Source organism: Lampetra planeri, chromosome 33 (assembly GCF_965212315.1).
Source record: "Lampetra planeri chromosome 33, kcLamPlan1.2.h2, whole genome shotgun sequence".
Classification (NCBI taxonomy): domain Eukaryota; kingdom Metazoa; phylum Chordata; class Hyperoartia; order Petromyzontiformes; family Petromyzontidae; genus Lampetra; species Lampetra planeri.
This window is the reverse complement of record NC_136139.1, coordinates 12,227,519-12,251,139: the sequence shown is the minus strand read 5'-3', so window position 1 is coordinate 12,251,139 and position 23,621 is coordinate 12,227,519. Positions and strand designations below refer to the sequence as shown.

At 52.8% G+C, this 23,621-nt stretch overlaps 1 protein-coding gene across 1 annotated transcript in view; it reads right to left on the bottom strand.

Moving 5' to 3' along the window:
* Window positions 1–23,621, bottom strand: part of LOC144729820 (MAM domain-containing glycosylphosphatidylinositol anchor protein 2-like) — a 101,211-nt gene that overhangs the window by 65,634 nt on the left and 11,956 nt on the right. Inside the window, exons 4-9 of the mRNA XM_078610333.1 lie at window positions 19,257–19,453; window positions 18,329–18,461; window positions 8,140–8,409; window positions 6,144–6,476; window positions 3,689–3,982; window positions 2,447–2,577 (exon numbers count right to left, since the gene is read on the bottom strand). Coding sequence (XP_078466459.1) covers window positions 2,447–2,577; window positions 3,689–3,982; window positions 6,144–6,476; window positions 8,140–8,409; window positions 18,329–18,461; window positions 19,257–19,453 — 1,358 coding nt within the window. The remainder of the gene's footprint in view (window positions 1–2,446; window positions 2,578–3,688; window positions 3,983–6,143; window positions 6,477–8,139; window positions 8,410–18,328; window positions 18,462–19,256; window positions 19,454–23,621) is intronic.

Sequence of the window (23,621 nt, the reverse complement as noted above, 5' to 3'; positions counted from 1 at the left end):
ACCTCAGTTTTTTAGTGTGGTCCTGTGCAATTGGGGGTCAAAGGGACCTGAGGCAACAAACAGAAAAGACACAGCAAAGCAGAGAGACTTGTAGAGAGATAGCGAGAGACCTGGAGAGAGATAGAGAGAGGCACAGAGACATGGAGAGAGGCACATAGAGGCACGGAGAGAGACAATCACCTCTGGGGGCTCGTGTAGAACAGTAGATGTTTTTTGTTGTTGTAACGTTGTTACCCGCCCCTACTGGACATCTGTGAAAAATAGCTTTATAGCTCATCGGATCCCTCCGGTAGACAAATAAATATTCTGATTCTGAGGTCTTGTACACATTGCACACACGCTGAGACGACACCGACTGCAGACCCTTCCGCGCAGTCTCCTCGCATCCTACTGTTGCATTGCAAGACCATAGGGCTGTATTGCCTGAAGTCTATGCATCGGCAGTGGGTACTGTGCTGCACACTTTTTTTACTTTTAAGTTTCTGCAGTTTAAGGGGCGATATCCAGTCTTGAAAACATTTATGGAAACAACCTGCTCATTTTTAGGTATGTTATCCACCAAGAGTGGGGAGGGTTGACTCATCATGTCATCCTTCTGGGATAGGTAAAATCTATGGGAAGTCAACAGTGGTTGTTGGTCTATGGGTAGACGCACCCCTGCCATAGGAATGTGTAATTTACACCATGGGAGAAAAGCACCACCTCAACGCAAATTTGAGCAGGAAATCACTTTTTGTGGAACTAAAGTGGGTTTATGCTGTCTTGTATACCACCGCCTGTGCATTGCCTCAGGTTTCTTTGATATATACAAAGTGTATCTGTGTGCTCAGGGGTGGAGTACCTCCTGATGTTCACTGCTGACTAGGCATCGTGTGCCCCACTAATCTCTATCTGCTTTTTTCCTGGTGCTGCCCGACTTTGCAATTCCCTCCCATCGTCTTTTTTTCTAAGCTCTATTCTATGATAACCTTGCAAAGGCCCAAAAAACTTCACGTTTTGGAGCCTTTGCTTGGCGTCTGTGCAGTAAAAAAAATGTTTGCTGGAAATTACATCGATTCACTAAAGCGGCAGAGGCTATCCGAGGTCAAGCCCCGTGCTGGCAGAGCCCAGACGCACGTGGCATGGCAGAGTGCCTGTCACCGCCTGTGGTAACACTGAGCCACCTGCGGTAGCTCTACAATCTGGCCGCAATTGCACCGGCCTCTGGACACCAAGCAGCAGCGCTGCCTGAAGTATTGGCCATGGAACCAGAGTGATCGTTAAAGTGCCCTTGTTAGTCTCTTCGAATGGAATATGTACGTGCTTGTTGTGTGGTAATGGCTATGAATAAGACTGCATAGATCACAATAGGTAGAGCACCAGGTGGATGAAATACACCAACGTGGCATAGCAGGGAGCACAGATGGTACCATTTACCAGTGAACTAAGTTAGTTAACCCAGAGCATCTGGGTCTGTCCCATAGCCTCATGTCAACCAGCTTTCCACATTGCACGTGATAGGCTCAAAGTGCACCTAGCCTCGCACAAGCACTGGAATGATATCACCGTCACTTGGTGGTAAATGGTGGCTATTATCCTTGTAAATGCCGAGGGTCAGACGGTGTGGACGATGGGATCTTGTAAGGGTCGTGACCCCTAACCCTCTATTTCTGGGAATCGAGTTGCTAGTCTGTGTAATGCACACGCACTATGCAAACTTACATAATTAATATCTAATGAGTGGATTACGCAACCAACCTAGAAGGAAGGGAAATACATACACAGACAACTTGCACCGTTCCCCAATCTTTCCCACCATTAAAAAATAAATGTATTTACACATCCCATCAGCTGCACGGCCTTCTGGGAGTGATTTTTTCAGCAGTATTTGTTCCACACAACCAAACTGTGTACCGGTTTTGCCATCATCTAGTATCTCATCAGTCGAGTCAAACTTGCTTGAAACAACGGTGGTGAACTGCCAGATTGCCACAGACAAGGACTCCCCTCTGTCTGTTAGATATGAGTGCTTGTTCAACGGAAAGCTTGAATAACACTGAATAGTCAGGAGCGTCATTGTGGAAGATAAGTTTCAAAATAAAATAAGCTGACAATATACTATATGAACATGGCTTTATCGCTATAATTAAGGAGCAGTCGACTGAATGGTCGATTTGAAAACGTCATTGAAAGGGAAGGGGCACGTGGTCCTCCTCTGTGTGGCACGAAGTGCGTGTGCGAGGCTGCACAGCTGGTGGTGAACATGCCTGTCATCTCAAGTTGGTCAACCCATGACACCTGGGTCTGTCCCGTGACCTCCTGCCAGCAGCGAGCCTTCGACACTTCACGTGACCTCAAAGCGGACCCGGCCTGGCGCAGGCGCCGTGGTGATGTCACCATCACTTAGCGGCGAATGGCAGCTGTTGGTGTAGGTATTGGCGACACGCTCGAGGCTGCCCCGACCCACCTTGCCCTTGAAGCGCCACTCGTAGGCGATGATGCGAGCCGGGTTCGCGCGCAGCACGCGGCACTCCATGCTCACGCTCTGGCCCAAGCCCTGGCGCAGCAGGGCGGTGGGCGGCTCCACCACGGGGGGGTCTGTGTGCACACAGGCGCGTCGCCCCGCTTAGCACCGCACGTCTGTTATCTTTGTTGTCGTTGTTGTGATTACTACTGTGCTTGCTTACCCAGCAGAAGCCTCGCTGACTCTCAAGGCTTTCTCAGGAGGATCCTGCAATGGGATGTTGTGCCAATTCTTTTGTAATGTGTATTTTGCTTGATGCAGGAAACTGAAGAGTATCCGCAGAAGACATGTGCAAATTAGAGAATAGGACTCAAAGGTCTGCACAGGTGGGTACACAAACCCACTTGCTGTACAGTCTTTTCTCCTATAAGGTGGTAGTTGCATTCTTAAAGAACACTGCGTGAGAGAAACATCGCGTTATAGTAAACAATATATCAAAAAAATATGAAGCACAGTCCGCAATAACACGTGAGATGCGTACGCTGACTGAACAAAGACTGAGGCACGTGGGTAACATCTAGAAGCATCCAGCAGCATCCCGCCTTGTGTGATGCTATGCTGAGGCAGCCGTACAATTGCTTATTCCTACTCGCGCGACGTAGTTCCATTCACTTAATCGCGTTATATCCAATTAGCGTTATGAAAACACGCGTTACAGGCGAACAAACTGGCCACCTCCCAGTCCAGTGGGTTTGGGAGTTTCAAAAATCTGTGATCTACCAAAGCCTAGATTACAGGTGTGCACTGCCTGAAATGTACTTTGATTGCGAAAAATATATTAATTATCTTGATATTAACTTAGGATCTCTTTACAATCTTTGAAAAATTTGTATTCAAAGTACCAGCAGCCACTTGACTGAACAGGTGACGATTGCGATATGTTTCTCAACGAAGACATTGGCAGGGTGCCATTTTTAAAATCTGGAAAATTTCACCATTAACGCCGGCACAAGATGGCCGGCTCCCCCTTCGAGTGATGTCAATGACGGATCTTCAACATGCATCGCACACGAAGTGGACGGTTGCGTCTCACATTTTATGGTTGATGCACACCGCGATAGTTCTAACACGTAAAACCTTGAACGGCAAAATGTGCTGCCACGCCGGCCACACCACCGTCCCATCACCGCCTCCTCCTCGCTCGTTGGCGTGAGCGCTGAGTGCAGTACATTGAACAACGCTCACACTGCACGATGAGCTGGACGGTAGCTTCCCGGGGGCTCACGTTGAAGCCGTTGAATCTGCCCGTTTGGCAGCGATAGGAGCCTGCCATGTCTCGCGTCACATTGGCGAGGTATAGACATCCGTCATTGCTCTCCGTGTATGGAGCCCCGTCTGGCATGAGGGCGTCTCGATCCACACGCGACCAGAGCACCACGGGCTTGGGCTTCCCGGAGACGATGCATTGCAGATCAGCCGTAGAACCCTCCCGCACCACCACAGGGGAGCGGCCACGTGGAACACTGATCGTGGGTGGCACTGCAGGGACACTCACGCAGAGCCACGCCACTGGGTTACTCAGCTCACACTGCACTGCAGACACCCACACAGACCCACACAACCGGTTTACTCGGCTCACAAAGCTGGTTAAACAAAGGTCTCACAAGTGTACAGTGGTACCTCGGTATACGTCGTTAATTCGTTCCAGAAGGTAGGACTTATACCGAAAATGACGTATACCAAACGAATTTTTCCCATAAGAAATAAAGGAAAAGGAAATAATCCGTTCCAGAGGAAAAGAAATGATATTTTAGATGGCATATTATACATTAATAGGGTTGTAAAAAATAATTTAGACTCTAATTACTAACATGCATACAGAAGCCGTGTGACCGCGCTGCTGCCAGCTGCGCTGGTCACATGGCGTGCCTCAATCCGCACGTCGCGCGCGCCTCGACCCGGGGCTCCACCCTCCATGGGGGCAGCCCGCCGCGCCCCCCGCCCCTCTCCCCCACGTCCCCCGCCCCTCTCCCCCACGCCCCCCGCCCTTCTCCCCCACGTCCCCTGCCCCTCTCCCCCACGCCACCCCACCACTCTCGCTTTGTCTCAGTCGTGAACGGGGCATACGCAGGTACTGTACGCGGTGACTCATCCTGACCCATACAAGTTCTAGCAAGTGCGTCGTATCCCAAGCAAGACGTCGTATCCCAAGACATTTTTTTCTCGAAAAAACATGACGTATACCAAATTCGACTTATTCCAAAGCGGTCGTATACCGAGGTTCCACTGAATAGTATGGGGACGTTGCGTCATGCGCGCCCTTCCGGTGCGATGACATCACTGGACTTGACGTCATGCGTTTTCCGGTGCGATGATGTCGTGGGAAGTGACGTCATGCACGCTGGGCGGGGGCGATGACGTCATATCTCCTCTAGGTACTTAACGGGGACCCCGTAAACGAAGGCGGGGTCACTGTGGTAGCACGGGATGGTAAACGGTTGAAGAAGGAACCAGAGGTAGAGTTGAGAGAGAGAGAGTCTGGAGAGAAGCCGGCGGTAACGATAGAGTGGCTGCTCTCCCCGATCGGTTAGTGTTGGCTGATCCCCCGGTCCGACTCGGTGGACAGAGCCCTGGAGCTACCCGGATTGGGAACATACAGAGTGTAGGGTCATGTGGAAGGACCCAGTACAGTACCCCTACCCCTCGGGAAGTGTCTACACCCTTAATAAACCTTCGGCGCAAGCCCTTACCTGAAGACTGCCTCCGCGTTGTCCTTTACGCCTCAACACAAGTATAAGCTACAAATCATAGGCAAGTATTTATTCAGCGATATATGGGCAAGCTGTGGTGAATTAACCAGACATGATGGCACGTTGCTCGCTATTGGAAGGCTATACTCTTTGGTTCTTTCAGCAAAGTCACGTAGGTAGAACAATAATAAATCACGACATTTCGATCGCAACACAAGCAATCGTCATCAGGTAGAAAGATACAGCAGTAGAACTGCTGAACAAGAAAGGGATGTTGCAACAAGAGGTTATATATACGTTTGAGAACCAAAGAGTATGGATTCTTGCAGTCACGAAAACTTCACATCAAAATTCGAAGGTTGAGAGTCAAATCCTGTTTAGTGGTTAACTCCACCCATTATTCCTCTGGGGACAGTAAAAAGAGTTGTATTGTGTTGGGAAGGCAACACTGGTTGACCTATGGAGACACTTGCCTCTGCCATAGCAATTTGGAATTTCCACGATGGGCTCAGGGCTGTGAACAGAGATGAGCCCAGCCTCAGCGCTCATTGAAGCAAGACATCATCGACTAATCACATGAAAATGTGGACAAGTTCAAAGCAATTATAATTAATGACACACAAAGGTGTGCTCTTACAAACAGCAGGCAAGCACAACCCGTCAATATGCCTTGCACAGTGGTTAACTACATTTTACTGAAATCTTAATGTAACAGACCTTGTATGTGTGTATGTATGTTGAACTTCTTTCGAAGCGTACGTAGCCAATCGCGCTAATCGGATGTGCGGGGGAAGGACAAACTAAACACAAGGAACAGTTTCAAAGAAATTAGTTTCCAATCTAGATTTAAAAGTGCATAGCTGCAGTGGCTTCCTGATCGGAATCTACAGCCGTGACCTTGGAAGCGTTTATGTTTGCCAGCACCAGGCCGGCTTCCTTCACATTCTCACCCGTGCTGCTGGAAATGTTGACGTCCATGCTAATGTCGCTTAGGGTGCGCGCGCGCGACAGCCGCGCTGTACACGTGTACGTCCCGAAGTCCGTGAACCTGAGGTCGATGATGTCGAGGCTCGAGGTGCCCGGCGCGAAGTCCGAGTCACTTTTGGAGATCAGGAGGCGGTCGGAGGACCGCAGCATGCGCCCGTTGCGGTACCACGCGAAGGAGAGCTCCTCGATAGGGACGGCCTCCACCTGGCACGAGATCTTCACCTCTCGTCCAATCTGGATGTTGTCGTCCTCATGGTATGGGTCAGGTGTGATCCAGAAGCGACCCCGACGGAGCGCTGAGGGAAAAACGCAAAAAAAACAGTTTGACGTGAGATCGAATTTGAGGGAACAAATTTGTTTTGTGTTAGCCAGGCGAGAGCTCAAGAGGCCAGCGCGGTGTGGTTTGTGCGAGAGTGTCCCGGCTCACCAAAATGACAAAAGCAATAACCATTGACTCTGGTTGTAATTAGTGGCGAAACGTCACGGTACTCAATTGTAAATGCTGTGGGTTTACTCTTCAACACACCGGTGTGCTGAACTCGTAACTAATTGGCACGTTTTGTTCATGTGACAACCCTTACTAAATGGCTGTGGTTTTAAGCACATTCATATTTACGCAATCTAACCAAAAAAACGTGTATTATGGATAATATTAGTCGCAAAGGCCTACGTTTTAAAAAGCAATAACATAAAAACAAGTACAAAAATATAAGATATACACGTACATATATCAGAGTATAGACAACCAACTTAGGAATCAGAGGAGAGACAACCAATTAGAAATAAGAGCAAAAATAAATCTCAGATAAAAAGCAACCACATCGAGAAATCATGGGAAAAATAACGACATTAGAAAGGACATTTAAACATTAAGTTAAATACATTTCCTGTAACGAAAATTGTATTGGACAATTACTTTTAAGAACCGTACAATTCTCATATACGGCATGAAGGGATTGTGGCATGTTGTCAAGGGCAATTGGCAAATAAATACCCTCAATACTGCGTGTTCAAGTTTGTTTACCCAGGTGAGAACTCAGTAGACAAGGATAAAGTCTCATTTGCATGTGACCTGGGTCACCCACCTATGTCGTTGATGCAATTCATAACTGGTGTTTGTGCGTGTATTGATAGTGGGGCATGTAGGTGACCCAGATGTGAGTGTGTGTGTCTGCGTGTGTAGGTGGTGGGAGCGATAGTGTAGCGGTTAGCGCGCTGCGCTATGAACCCGGCAACCCGGGTTCGATTCCCGCTCACGGCCAACACCAGTGACGATTATCTGAACCGGTTCTGGGCCTCCCCAAGGTCGAATCAGCTTCAAATGAGTACCTCGTGCAATGTGTAAACATTGCCATTGGGGAGGCAAAGGCGGTCGGGCATGGTGCTCGCTAACAGCACTTGCCCCTACAGTCTGTTAAGGCTATACGGGGGATCTTTGTCTTTTGTAGGTGGTGCTGGGGGAGAACGGTCGCGCAGTGGTTAGCGCACTGTGCTATGAACTGTGCTATGAACCCGGCGCCTGCTCACGGCCAACACTAGTGGCGATTATTTGAAACGGTCCTGGGCCTGCCCTAGGTCGACTCAGCCTCAAATGAGTACCTGGTGCAGTGTGCAAACATCGTCAATGGGGAGACAAAGGCGGTCAGGCGTGTTGTTGGCCACCCACCCCCTCATGTACTGTGCCGACCTTCATAGGTGCTCACAAACAGCATTTGCCCCAACAGTCTATTAAGGGTATACGGGGGATTTTTGTCTTTGGGTGGTGCTGCATGTATCTGGTGTATGTGTGCGTATGTAGGCAGGGCTGCACGTATCCTATGGGGTTGTGTGTGCGTGTGTAGGGTAAGGTGTGTGCGTGTGTAGGGTAAGGTGTGTGCGCGTGAAGGGTAAGATGTGTGTAACGTAAGGTGTGTATGTATGTAGGGTAAGGTGTGCGCGTGTTAAGATGGTGCAGCATACATCTCACTGTGACGTTGATGGCTCTGCGCACGGCTCCCCCGACACCGTTACTAATGAGGCAAGTGTAGGTGCCCGAGTCGCTCTCGCGGACTGACTGGATGGTCAAGTTGTCTTTGCCAATGAGGCACGTGGGAGGGAGACCCCCTGGGCTTCTTGACCACGTGACTGAGGGGATGGGGTCGCCCTTTATGACGGCGCACCGTAGACGCACGCGTTCCCCTGGCTCCACCACGAGCTGCTCCGATGTGGGGTGCTCCAGGACGGGAGGAGCTATGGTCGGGTGGACAGGGGGGGGGTGTCGGGGAGGATTGGCAGTGATAAAAGGTTGAGTCAAGAGAAATGTCAGTGAAGCGTATGCAAATTTAAAAGGCAATACGGAGTCCTCGTGAGATCACAATGCTGTGGGCATGGCAGGGATTGCGTCATCACTCCCACTGCACAGGCCAATCATCTGCGAGGAAGACAATCCCATACAGCATGGCCTCCATGACGTTCTCCAAGCAACATGGCTGGCGTGACATCATCGCCGATTATGCTTCAGCTGGTCTAGGACGTAATTATATTATTGTTTGTTGTTAATATTAATATTCAAAGTCATATTATGCCCATGCATTATGCAGGATTAGCAGCATCAAAGGGAGGGGGTAGGGGGTAACATTAACAAAGGGAGGGAATGTTAATAGTATGTAGAAGCAATGAAACATGTCAATGGGAGAGCGGTGGCAGGAGACCCGCAGCGGAGCAAATAATGCATTCCCTGTGAATGCATTATTTGCCCCCCCCCGCCCACCTCCTACGCATTTCCCATGAATATGCTAAATTCCTCTTGATATGCAAATTCTTTTGTCAAGGCGCTCTTCTTCCACCTCCAACCCAGCTTATATATAAGCTCCAAGCTTGGCAGTGTCTCATTCTTCATCTGAAGCCGGCTGCTTGCGTTTTAGCCCGAAACGTCGTGAGAATTATTTTATTATGTTTTATTTTTATTATTTTATTACTTCCCTTCTACGTGACTTTACCGAAAGAACCAAGAAGATGAATCCCTGCAGTCACGAAAGCTCTAAATCGAAAAATCGATCATTCGAGTACAACGTTTTGCCAGTAATTGCTGGTTATTGACACAATTCTGGTTATCGCCTGATTTATGCTGGTTGTAATCACCGGTTAAAAATAGTACTCGAATTGTAGATGTTGTGGGTTTACTCTCCAAAAGACTGGTGTACTGAACTCGTAACGAATTGGCATGCTTTGTTTACGTGACAAACCTTAATAATTGGTTGTGTCGGGTGGTGGCGGGTTTAACGACACATTCATATTTATGCAATATAACCCTGGCAAGTGTGTGACTCTGACAACTCATGACGTCACAGAAGACACAAAGAAAACTTTGACAATCGCATGGCCAAAATTTCTTTTCTCGTCTGTGTGTAGTTTTGCTCTCCAATCATCCTCAATAATGATTTTAAGTGACCGGAGTCACCGTGGAGGTTAATCACAGACCCAATTCGCCGGCATGCATGTGGCTGCTCGTTGTCACTCATGAGTGTAGCATTTGTTGCACGCCCTTTGGGGCGTGTGTGTGACGGCCGTCGCGCCAAGCAGTCTCCACCGTGTGACCGTGCTCGCAGTCCCCCATCACTGCCGCATGATCCCATGCTGATGAGTGTGACGTCAACTATTGGTGCAGCCATTGACCATTGTCGTATGTGCGTCTCACAATGTCGCTCATACGGTAGGCAAAGTCACAGTGATTACCTTCTCCAATGAGCACTGCAGTTTACAGCCCTGAGCCTGTGGTAGAAATTCCACATTGCTATGACAGAGGCGAAGTATATCTCTTTTTAAATCCTTTATATTAAGTTCGCTTACTTGCTTGCTTGCGTGCTTGCGTGCTTGCTTGTGAAGTACCGTTGATGACTCTTGGACACCGTTGGTGAGGCACACGTATTTATTCCGTACAAGTAGTCACAACTGTGGACATACAATACTAGAGGGGGTATCGGCCCCCTCACCCGGCTAGCTGGGAATACACTGCTAGCTATCTCTGACCTACCTCCTAGTCCTCCACTAACGGGCTAGGGGAGGCTGTCTGGCCCGACACTGGTAAGTCGGGCTACGGTACCCGGAGTCCCAGAGCACTAGCTCTGGTTCTCGGGACCACGCCGCTGGCTCGGTCCTGCGCGGCCCTGACAAGGGCGGCGTCCCAGGGGAGTCCAGGGCTCTAGCTAGACGATCTTCGGTCTTCACTGGTTTAGCTTTAACATTCTGCCCCGAGCCCTCTGACACATCCCCCTTTATACTCCACCCCCGCTGAGGGGTGGGGCCCCGGGCTGCCTGGTGCGGACGTCGTTGAGAGCACCCCCCCCGTGCACTCATGTAGCTCCGCCCACTGTGTTTGTTTCCCATAAGCTGCCATGCATAACGGCTCTCTCTCTAACACCCCTACATCACCCCCCCCCCCCCCCCCCGCATAGCTTGCAGCCGTCCCGGCTGCCAACATACAAAAAAAACGACAATAAAAGCGCATTTACCCCCTGACCGCGCGTGTGCCTCACTATTTTTCAACATAACGCGAAGAGAACAACAACAAGAACCAGAAAACCCCGAAGGGAAAACAACCCGACGCACCCCCCCCGAATAAATACGAATTCCGTAAAAGCAACGTGTATACAAATCGCAAGGAACCCCCAACACACACACAACACAACACAATGTGCCAGGAGCACACAACCGACGCAGCGCACAGTAACCATACACGTGAAAAAAATAAATAAATAAAAAATCTTCTTTTTGTGCATCACAAGAGTCTGCGCATTCTTGCGCGCGTCCTTGCCGCAGGCCCGTCACACGGGGCAACCCCGGATGGCGGACCATCCGGTGGCAGCTGTCCATTTCGAAGTGAGTCTGCGCTTGATGTCGCGAGACCCTCGGCATCCCCCGTAGGGGTTGTTGGGCGGGAGCCCGTCATTCCTGGTGCACCTGGGGGCGGGACAGCCGGCAACACGTCAGGCGAGAGCAGCAGAGACGGACCCTTTGAGTCGGCCGACCCCCCACATGTTTGGCCACGCGTGTGTGGAGTGGGGCTTCGCACCGCAACGAAGGGTTTCAGCCTAGAGGGGTGCACAAACCACCGGCGCTTCCCCCATTTGATGCGAACGCACTGAGGCCGCAAAACCTCGACCACCTCGACGGGGCCCCGCCACGGCCGCACCAGTTTTGAGGAGGTCACGAGTGGTACCTGGGGACAGTGCAGCCATGCCCTGTCCCCCGGCTTCCACTGTAGCACGTGCGCGCGACCCAGTCTGCGGCGCTCATTCGCTTTCTGACGCCTGTCGGAATTTAGCATGGCAGCATCCCGTGCCTCAGTCAATTTCGCAAGGTTAAATTTAACATGGTCGGCCAATTTAGTTTTTCCCAGCGGCGCGGGGATCTGCAGCTGTGCCCGAACAGGTGGGTCAGGTTCGCGGCCATACATGAGGAAGAAGGGTGAAAATCCCGTCGCAGCATGGGGGGCCAATCTGTATGCTGCCAGGACCCCTTGAATTTGCAAGTCCCAATCGGTCTGTGAGTCCGAAACCTGCTGCGACAACATAGACGTGATGGTTCGATGCAGACGCTCGACCATCCCGTCAGTTTGCGGGTGATAGGGAGAGGTACGAATGTTTTTCGTTCCCAGGAGCTCACAGACCTGTTGGAGGAGTTTGCCGGAAAAATGTTTTCCCTGGTCGGTCAGCAGCCGCTCCGGAGCACCTTTGTCCATGACGTAACCTTGGACAAAGGCCTCCACGATGGCTGCTGCCGACTGGTTGGCCAGGGGCCAGGCCATAGGCCAGCGCGTAAAGTATTCCACCCCGGTCAACAAATATCTATTGCCCCTAGGGGTGGCGGGAAATGGCCCCAGAATATCCAGCGCGACAAGTTCGTTCACTCTGGAGACTCTGATAGACTGCAAAGGCGGGTTTGACTCCCGTGCTGGTGGTTTTTGCTGCGCACACCGAGGGCATGATGCCAACAGATCTGCGACATCCCTCGTCATGCCTGGCCAAAAAAAATCAACCTGGAGCAAGGCGAGGGTCTTTTGGGTACCCAGGTGGAGGAGGCGCTCATGAGCAGCCCACACCACCCTACCCCGTAACCCAGAAGGGACCACCAGCCGGTGTCGATGGGATTTCCCGTCCCAATGCATCAGCAACCCCGCGTGCATTTCCCATGCGTCGGCATCACCCGTCCCCCGCCCCGCCTCCCCGGCGCGACGACGCGACGCGAGGAGGGAGGTATCCTCCATCTGGAGGCGCCCCCATTCATTAACAGGCAAACCCAGCAGGGAATCTTTTCCCTGTTGTGCGATAGAATTTGGAAGCAATGTTTCGTCGTCGGCGGCGGCCGCCAGGACCGGAACCGGCATGTCCCCTGCTGGCTTGCAACGTCCCGACCCCAGGAGGCATGCACATTCGGAGGTGGTTGGCATGCGCGACAGAGCGTCCGCGTTGGTGTGGCGAACGCCCTTACGGTAGGTGGTTTCGAAATCAAAATCCTGGAGGATCTCCAACCATCGGGACAATTGTCCCGATGGTTGGAGATCATGCAGTGCCGCATGATCTGTGCGGACGGTGAAATGCCGACCGTACAGATATGGGCGATACTGTTGGATGAAATAGACAATTGCCAACAGTTCCCTACGGGTGACACAATATCTTTGCTCCGCTGGAGACAACACCCGACTGCCGTACGCAACCACCCGTTCCACGCCGTCAACCACCTGGGAAAGCACGCCCCCAATACCCGTGTTGCTCGCATCGGTGTCGAGCAAAAATGGTTCCGAAAAATCGGGGTAAATCAAGGGAGGAGCTTTTACCAGGGCGTCCCGAAGGGAGCAGAAAGCAGCCTCCTCCTCCTGACCCCAGTGGAACCGAACCCCTTTTGATGTTAAAGCGTGTAGGTGTTTGGCAATCGTCGCAAAATCAGCGACGAACCGTCGGTAATACGACGCGAAGCCAATGAAACTCCTGACCTCTCCCACCGAGGTGGGAGTCGGCCAGGAGCTGACACACTGCGTTTTGGCGGGATCGGTAGCAATACCTGAGCGCCCCACGATGTGCCCAAAATAACGCACCGAATCGCGTAACAAATGACATTTTTGGGGTTTGAATTTCAAATTAGCAGCCCGCATCTTTAGGAAAACCGCCCGCAACCTCTGGAGATGTTCGTCAAAAGTTTTACTAAAGACGATAACGTCATCCAAATAAATCAGGCATGACTCCCATTGCAATCCAGCCAAAACCAATTCCATCAAACGCTGGAAAGTTGCCGGCGCTGAGTGTAAGCCCATCGGCAACCGGTTGAATTGGAACAGGCCGTGCGGTGTACGGAAAGCAGTTTTAGGCTTTGAATCATCGTCCAGAGGAAGCTGCCAGAATCCCGAAAGTAAATCCAGTGTGGAGAAGAATCACGCTCCCGCCAAGGCGTCCAGCGATTCATCCATCTGTGGGAGCGGGTATGCGTCGGCAACCAAAATTTTGTTAAGGCGCCGAAAATCAACGCAAAACCGCAACGAGCCATCCTGCTTTTTAACCAGGACGATCGGCGCTCCCCAAGGGCTGGTGGAAGGAAAAATGATGTCGGCGGCTAACATGTCATCAATAGCCGATTTGACATGGTCCTTTTCGGCGGGACTTAACCGAAACGGATTCTGGCGTATTGGCGCGCTGTCACCCGTGTCAATATGGTGACGCAGCAGATGAGTGCAACCCAAATCGTATTTGTCCCGACTGAAAACGTCGGAAAATTCCCGCAGTAGCGTTCTAAGCTGTTGGCGCTCTGAATTTGACAGGTCCGTCGATCCCGCACAAAGCGCATCGAGCCACCCTCCATCGCTGTCCGAATGTGAGTGCGGCCGGGGAGCAGTGCCGACGTGATTCGCAACAGGTTCCTCGCAGGGCACCGGCGTCGCGTGAGCAAGCACCGTCCCTTGAGGAACTACCACTGTCTGCGACCCCACATTGAGGACCGCGATGAAAGGGTCCCCGTCCCCTCTTACGACGGTCTGGGCCGGAATCAAATGAGGTCCACTAACCCCGGCCCTAGATGGTCCCAGCAGAATTCCCTGGTCCCCAATGCCCTCAGCGAAGGGCCGACGAAGTTTTAGAGGCACCAACATTTGAGCTCCCGGCGGCACACGAACTGTTTTAACGACGAACGCTGGTACTGTTACGAACGCCGTCCGAGCCGCAGTAGGGGAAGGCAGGAACGCCATGCGTCGTCCCGACGGGAGCTCAATGCATCCCTGGTCTATTAAAATACGAATCGGCATTTTGCCCAAGAAGTCCGTCCCCAGCAGGCACGGAACCGCCAGCGAGGAGGAAACAAAAATCGGGCCCGACAATTTGATATCCCCGATACAAATTTGCGCTCGAATCTGTCCAATGATGCCAAGAGAGCCCCCGTTAGCAGCATAGAATGGGACGTTAACCAGCAGTAAAGGATGGCTCTGGACAGGTAGAATATTGTAAATGAGTTCGGAAATGATGGTCGCCGATGCCCCCGTATAGACCAGGATGCGTACCTCCACCCCGTCAATGTGTCCCACCACGGCCGACGACCCCGACGACGCGGCCACAACGTGATGGGCCAACATGGACCACTGCCTGGGTTCGATTTGAGTCCCCATAGTGGTGCGTGTTGGCCCGTCGCAGCGCAATGTCGGCCCCCCGTTCGTTGCGGTGTGCGAGTGTGTGACGAGTGTGTGCTTGGGCCAAACATGAGGGGTGCCGCGACTCGCCGGATTATGTTGATGGAGCTTGGGAGGAGGAGGGCCGGCGTCCTGTCGAGGCGTCGTCCCGCGCTGCCGAGGAGAGCGGCACCCCGAGGCGACATGGCCACGGACGCCGCAGTTGAAGCAACGCGGGAGCGCCGGCGGCGATGACGGACGGTCGAAGCAGCTCGACCCATCCCGGCCCGACCGTGCTCCCGTCCCCTGCTGCCGTCGACGGTCGACGGCGTAAACCTCCTCCGCCGGGAGGGTGGCTGCAGCCACCGCACGCCCGGCCGCTGCCCTGCTGGCTTTCCGACGCTGTGACAGCAGGTTGGCGTGGGGGAGCCGCGCAGCCTGGAGGGAACTCATCTCCGTGTCCTCCTGTGCAACGACGGCGATGTCCAGGTCGTCTGCCAGCAGGAGGATTTTTTCTGTGACCATGGCGTCCACGCCGTCGTCGTCCATTCGAGGGAAGGCCGTCTTCGCCAGTGCCAGGAGACTCGTCCTGTACGCCAGGGGCAACTCCTTTGCACCCCGCTGGCGATCGTAAAACTGCTGCCTGCATTCCGCTGAAGGTCCGTAGACCCCGGCCAGCAACTGCAGCGCCATCTGTAGCGTGGAGCGCTTCTCCCTCGGCGCCGATGTAAGGGCGGCGAGTGCGTCGCTGTCGAGGAGCGCCGGCAGCGCGCAGAGAGCCTCAGCATCCGACTACCGTGCCATTTCTTGGTGGGCGAGGAAGCGTCGCTGGAAGCCGCCCCAGTCGCCCTCCGCGCCAACAAACTCTTTGAGCGGAGGCAGCCGTTGGTGCAGCGCAGCGGTCGCCATGGAAGCTCGCAGGCTGCTGTCCCCGTAACTCGGCTGCGCTTCGGCGCGAACGGCAGATGGTATCGCCTGTCGCAGCCGTGATGACGCTCCCTCCGCTGGCGGTGACGCGGCAGCCCCAGCGAGAGCGATGTTGGACCCGAGGTTCAGGCCGGCCACGCCCTCAGCAGCTGCTGCGGCGATGGCGGGAGATTCAAAGTTTGAATCCGTTGAGATGGCGGGAAGGCGCATCGGACGTCGGTTCTCCTCGCCCCGTGGTGGTCCACCAGCCCCCAGCCGCGTGATGTGTTCGAGTGTGGCGGCAGCGGCGTAAAGCAGCTCCGCCAGCCTCGCGTGAGCCAGCCTCAGCCCTTCTGATGGCGGCTCCTCTTCATCCTGATGCCCCGGTAAGAATGTGTCCGGCCCTGGCTGCACGATGTCTTGTTGAGCCGTCTCGGGCTCGACAATTTCAGCGGTGTCCTCCACCTGCGGTACTCCGGCTCGAGCTGTCCGGCGCGTGTCCATGTTCGTAGTTGTTCTGACACCAGATGAAGTACCGTTGATGACTCTTGGACACCGTTGGTGAGGCACACGTATTTATTCCGTACAAGTAGTCACAACTGTGGACATACAATACTAGAGGGGGTATCGGCCCCCTCACCCGGCTAGCTGGGAATACACTGCTAGCTATCTCTGACCTACCTCCTAGTCCTCCACTAACGGGCTAGGGGAGGCTGTCTGGCCCGACACTGGTAAGTCGGGCTATGGTCCTGCGCGGCCCTGACAAGGGCGGCGTCCCAGGGGAGTCCAGGGCTCTAGCTAGACGATCTTCGGTCTTCACTGGTTTAGCTTTAACATTCTGCCCCAAGCCCTCTGACACATCCCCCTTTATACTCCACCCCCGCTGAGGGGTGGGGCCCCGGGCTGCCTGGTGCGGACGTCGTTGAGAGCACCCCCCCGTGCACTCACGTAGCCCCGCCCACTGTGTTTGTTTCCCATAAGCTGCCATGCATAACGGCTCTCTCTCTAACACCCCTACACTTGCTTGCTTACGACCGTGTAAATCTTTTGGTCGTTTTTTAACCCACTTCCCGTGATCCAATCGAGTTGACATTTTCCACACAGACTCGTTGTGCGTGACAATTAATGTTCGTGAAAAAAATTCCCAAAATGTTACACTTTTTGGCAAAAAAATTGTATTTTACATATATTCAAATAGAACTCATTCGTGGCTTTCGCTGAACGTCACAGTGTAAGAGCCCAGAACGTAACCCCTCCACAGGCCGTGGCGGAGTAGCGCAGTTGGTAGCGCCCTCACTTCCTATGCCAAAGGTCGCGGGATCGATCCCCGCGTCCTCGACAGGCGAATATATTATTAAATCCTTTATATTAAGTTCGCTTGCTTGCTTAGGACCGTGCAAATCTTTCGCTCGTTTTTTAACCCACTTCCCGTGATCCAATCGAGCTGACATTTTCCACACAGACTCGTTGTGTGTGACAATAAATTTTCGTGAATTTTTTTCCAAAATTTTACACTGTTTAGGGAAAACTAATTAAATATTTAATTACCAATTGCTTAATACTGGCAGACAATCATCTGACCCATAGATTGCAGCCATCTCAAGCCAGAGGACGAGAGGACTCTAGCCGCCACGCATATAAAGGATTTAGAGTGAAAAACTTTGTTTTTACGGGTTTACTTGTTACTAACTCCGGAAGGATGATCGTTTGAGTCAACCCCCAACCAGAAGTTGAACTCGCAACCTTCCAATTGCGAGTCACTCGCTCTACCATGGAGCTACTTGGCCAGTAGTCATACAGATTATGAACAAAATAATTTGGGCATGTTATAAAAATAGCCGCAGATGTAATCATTTTGTGTGAGCCTGAGATCATCAAACGCCTGTGTCTGTGGGCCGTCTCTGCAATGGTAGAATGTTGCACAGAATAAAAACTCCTGTTCAGACCTCGAAGTACCAGCTGCTATTCTTGACAGTGTCCGAGCAGCTTTGAGCCTCAGCACTGATTGAAGATGGCATGGTTTTACATAATTTTGTACAACATGGTACCCTGCAACATCTGAATTCTAGAGTATCTCAAGGTACTTTATTTGCTAAGTTTTCACAGGAGGAATAATTTTTGGAAAATTTGGACCGTGATGCTGGCACACAATGGCCGACTCTTCTTCGAATTACATCACAGAATGACATCACAGGATCTGTCACGTTGCACTGTGACGCAGATTTTATGGTTAACACACCTCCGGTATTACTTCGGGTGACCTGCCAGATTCAAACCTAAAACCTCGACAAAACAAGTGGCGAACGTGCTACGGCTGTGTTTATGTGATCACCCCAGACTGGCATTGACATCAAAGTAGAACCACTCACGGTCATGACATCGTCAGATTGGCATATTGTTCTGCTGTATAAAATAATAATGCATTTAATATAGATCAGTGGGAACTGGTAGCTTTCCAATGACCCATTATTGTGTTATTAGATGTGTGAGCACAGCCCTATCTCTGCTCCTCTCGATAGACTCCCCCCACGCACATTTTAACATTTACTCTCAAAGCAACATCTTCAAACGAGAATGGCGATGGGACATCCCCATTGAACCTCGCCAACTGCTCACCGGTAGTGCGCGTGAGCGGGAAAAAAGCTGCACGAGCCGGAATGTTGCACACGCTGCCCACAGACACGACACACGTGTAGTTGGCGTAGTCCTGTGCACGCAGATTCTTCAGCTTGAGGATGTTCGTGTCTGCCTGTTGGGGAGACGCCGTTCTGGTCACTACTAACCTTGCGTTATCGTTCCCGTGAACTTCACCCATTGGATTTCTCCCCCACCCCTGCAGAAGACTCTTAATGCCAGACTGACTATTTTTCGTCTCATCCACATTATGTTCAACCACTACCCTGCAGGTCACAATAACACACCCACCCACTCACCCAATAACTCACCTACCCACTCACTCACCACCCTGCAGGTCACGACAACATACCTACTCACTCACTCAATCACTCACCTACCCACTCACCACCATACAGGCCACAACAACACACCCACTCACCCAATCACTCACCTACCCACTCACCACAAGGCAGATCGCGACAACACACCCACCCACTCACTTACCCACTCACTCACCACACTGCAGGTCACAACAACACACCCAATCACTCAATCATTTACCTAGCCACTCACTTACCACCCTGGAGGTCACAACAATATCCCCACCCAATCACTCACCTACCCACTCACACACCGCACTGCAGGCCACCTCACTTGTCTTTCTGCGTATTTCCTCACATTGCTTCACTCTGGAATTCCATCCGATCGTCTCTTTCCAAGCTTTTATGATCTCGCCCAATTTGAGAAGCGTGTTAACTTGAATCTTCTGCAAGTTCTGACAGTGCTTGGTGTGTTGTTGTCCGCTTGACATGTCCGGCCTTTGCCCAGCAACTGTGTTTAACATATATTTTTTACACTACCACGGTGGCAGCAAGCGGCGGTGGCGAATGACGCATGCGCGCATCTGCGAGTGTGTGGTGGTCCCTACGTGCGTGAACAGCGGCTCGTAGATGTCCACACCGCTGTCGGCGCCCTGCTGCAGAGGCTGCGCCCCGCGATACCAGGTGTGCCGCGCCGCCGGGCTGGAGCGCGCCTCGCAGCGCAGGAACACGGTGCGTTCCGCATAGAAGTACTGGCGCGTGGCGGCCGCGTACTGGTGCACCGTGAGCCGGGGCTCCTCCAAGTCTGTGGGGAAAAAACGCGGGGGAGCGGAGGTCGAGAAGTCAGAAGGGGGGATTTGCTGCTCAAATGCTCGTCTCCCGTTTACAGTGCTTGCAGAGCGAGTGGTGGAAAATATACATTCCTATGTCGGGGGTCATGTATAATAGAGGTTTTTGGGTTAGATCGCGTAAATATATAAATATGTCGTTAAAACCCGCCATCATCTGACACATCCAACTAGTAAGGGTTCTCACATAAACAGAACATGCCAATTCGTCACTAGTGTAATATCGTTGAGGACTCTTGGACGCCGGGGTTGAGGCACACGTATTTATTCCGCAACAGTTGTCACAACCGCGGACATACAACACTGGAGGGGGTATCGGCCCCCTCACCCGGCTAGCTGGGAATACACTGCTAGCTATCTCTGACCTACCTCCTAGTCCTCCACTAACGGGCTAGGGGAGGCTGTCTGGCCCGACACTGGTAAGTCGGGCTACGGTACCCGGAGTCCCAGAGCACTAGCTCTGGTTCTCGGGACCACGCCGCTGGCTCGGTCCTGCGCGGCCCTGACAAGGGCGGCGACCCAGGGGAGTCCAGGGCTCTAGCTAGACGATCTTCGGTCTTCACTGGTTTAGCTTTAACATTGTACCCCGAGCTCTCCGGCTCATCCCCTTTTATACCAAAACCCCCCGCTGAGGGGTGGGGCCCCCGGGGGATCACAACTCCGGGCCAGCCCCCCAGGCTGCCCGGTGCGGACGTCGTTGAGAGCACCTCCCCGTGCACTCACAAAGCCCTGCCCACTGTGTTTGTTTCCCGTGTGATCCTATGTATACAGCCTCTCCGTAACACCCCTACATCACCCCCCCCCGTACAGCTCGCAGCCGTCCCGGCTGCAACAAACGACAATAAAAATGTATTTACCCCTCGACCCCGCGTGCGCCTCACAATTTTTTTCAACCATAACGCGAACGAGAACAACAACAAGAACCAGAAAAGCAAGAAGGGAAAATAACCCGACGCACCCCACCCCCGAATATATACGAATTCCGTAAAACCAACCTATATACAATTTGCAGGGAACCCCAGCACACACACAACACGCAGTGAACACAACATACGTACAATCCAACGTGCCAGGAACACACCACCGACGCAGCACACAGTGAACATAACATGTGAAAAATAAATTAGTTTTTCTTCTTTTTGTGCATAACAAGAGTCTGCGCATTCTTGCGCGCGTCCTTGCAGCAGGCCCGTCACACGGGGCAACCCCGGATGGCGGGTCGTCGGGTGGCAACTGTCCATTTCCGAGTGAGTCTCCTCTCGATGTCGCGAGACCCTCGGCATCCCCCGTAGGGGTTGTCGGGCGTGAGCCCGTCATTCCTGGTGCACCTGGGGGCGGGACAGCCGGCAACACATCAGGCGAGAGCAGCGGAGACGGACCCTTTGAGTCGGTCGACCCCCCACATGTTTGGCCACGCGTGTGTGGAGTGGGACTTCGCACCGCAACGAAGGGTTTCAATCTGGAGGGGTGCACAAACCACCGGCGCTTTCCCCATTTGATGCGTACGCACTGAGGCCGCAAAACCTCAACCACCTCGACAGGGCCCCGCCACGGCCGCACCAGTTTTGAGGAGGTCGCGAGTGGTACCTGGAGATAGTGCAGCCATGCCTTGTCCCCCGGCTTCCACTGTAGCACGTGCGCGCGACCCAGTCTGAGCCGCTCATTAGCTTTCTGACGTAGGTCGGAATTTAGCATGGCAGCATCCCGTGCCTCCGTTAATTTCGCAAGGTTAAATTTAACATGGTCGGCCAATTTAGTTTTACCCTGCGGCGCGGGGATCTGCAGCTGGGCCCGAACAGGTGGGTCAGGTTCGCGGCCATACATGAGGAAGAAGGGGGAAAATCCCGTTGCCGCATGGGGGGCCAATCTGTATGCTGCCAGGACCCCTTGAATTTGCAGGTCCCAATCGGTCTGTGAGTCCGAAACCTGCTGTGACAACATGGACGTGATGGTTCGGTGCAGACGCTCGACCATCCCATCAGTTTGCGGGTGATAGGGAGAGGTACGAATTTTTTTCGTGCCCAGGAGCTCACAGACTTGTTGGAGCAGTTTGCCGGAAAAATGTTTGCCCTGGTCGGTCAGCAGCCGCTCCGGAGCACCTTTGTCCAGGACGTATCCCTGGACAAAGGCCTCCACGATGGCTGCTGCCGACTGGTTGGCCAGGGGCCAGGCCATAGGCCAGCGCGTAAAGTACTCCACCCCGGTCAACAAATATCTATTGCCCCTGGGGGTGGCGGGGAATGGGCCCAGAATATCCAGCGCGACAAGTTCGTTGACTCTGGAGACTATGATAGACTGCAAAGGCGGGTTAGACTCCCGTGCTGGTGGTTTCCGTTGCGCACACCGAGGGCATGACCCCAACAGATCTGCAACATCCCTTGTCATGCCCGGCCAAAAAAAATCAAGCTGGAGCAAGGCGAGGGTCTTTTGGGTCCCCAGGTGGAGGAGGCGCTCATGAGCGGCCCACACCACCTTACCCCGTAACCCAGAAGGGACCACCAGCCGGTGTCGATGGGATTTCCCGTCCCAATGCATCAGCAGACCCGTGACCATTTCCCATGCGTCGGCATCACCCCTCCCCCGCCCAGCATCCCCGACGCGACGATGCAACGCGAGGAGGGAGGTATCCTCCATCTGTAGGCGCCCCCATTCAGTGACAGGCAACCCCAACAGGGAATCTGATCCCTGTTGTGCGATCGAATTCGTCATTGACGCTGCGTTGTCTGCGGCCGCCAAGACCGGAACAGATATTTCACCCGGATGCCTGCAACGACCCGACCCCAGGAGGCATGCGCATTCGGGGGTGGTTGGCATGCGCGACAGAGCGTCCGCATTGGTGTGGCGAACCCCCTTACGGTACGTGGTTTCAAAATCAAAGTCCTGGAGAACCTCCAACCATCGAGACAATTGTCCCAATGGTTGTTGAACTCGCAGGGCGTACTGTAGTGCCGCATGATCTGTACGGACGGTGAAACGCTGACCGTACAGATATGGGCGGTACTGTTGGATGAAATAGACAATTGCCAACAGTTCCCGACGGGTGACACAATATCTTTTCTCCGCTGGAGACAACACCCGACTACCGTACGTGACTACCCGTTCCACGCCGTCAACCACCTGGGAAAGCACGCCCCCAATACCTGTGTTGCTCGCATCGGTGTCGAGCACAAAGGGTTTAGAAAAATCGGGGTAAACCAAGGGAGGAGCTTTAACCAGAGCGTCCCGAAGGGAGCGGAAAGCAGCCTCCTCCTCCTGTCCCCAATGAAAGCGGAACCCCTTTGACGTCAAAGCGTGTAGGGGCTTTGCAATTGTCGCAAAATCCGCGACAAAGCGTCGGTAATACGACGCGAATCCAATGAAACTCCTGACCTCTCCCACAGAGGTGGGAGTCGGCCAGGAGCTGACGCACTGCGTTTTGGCGGGATCGGTAGCAATACCTGAGCGTCCAACGATGTGTCCCAAATAACGCACAGATTCGCGTAACAGATGACATTTTTGGGGTTTAAATTTCAAATTAGCAGCCCGCATTTTGAGGAAAACCGCCCGCAACCTCTGGAGATGCTCGTCAAATGTTCTGCTAAAGACGATAACGTCATCCAAATAAATTAAGCACGAGTCCCATTGCAATCCAGCCAAAACCAATTCCATCAATTGCTGGAAAGTCGCCGGCGCCGAGTGGAGTCCCATCGGCAACCGGTTGAATTGGAAGAGACCGTGTGGTGTACGGAATGCAGTTTTAGGCTTAGAATCATCATCCAGAGGAAGCTGCCAGAATCCCGAAAGCAAATCCAATGTGGAGAAGAATCGCGCTCCCGCCAAGGCGTCCAGCGATTCGTCAATCCGTGGGAGCGGGTATGCGTCGGCAACAGAAATTTTGTTGAGGCGGCGAAAATCAACGCAAAACCGCAACGCGCCATCCTGTTTCTTAACCAGGACGATCGGCGCTCCCCACGGGCTGGTAGAGGGAGAAATGATGTCGGTGGCTAACATGTCATCAATAGCCGATTTGACATGGTCCTTTTCGGCGGGACTTAACCGATAAGGATTTTGGCGTATTGGCGCGCTGTCACCTGTATCAATATGGTGACGCAGCAGATGGGTACAGCCGAAATCGAATTTGTTCTG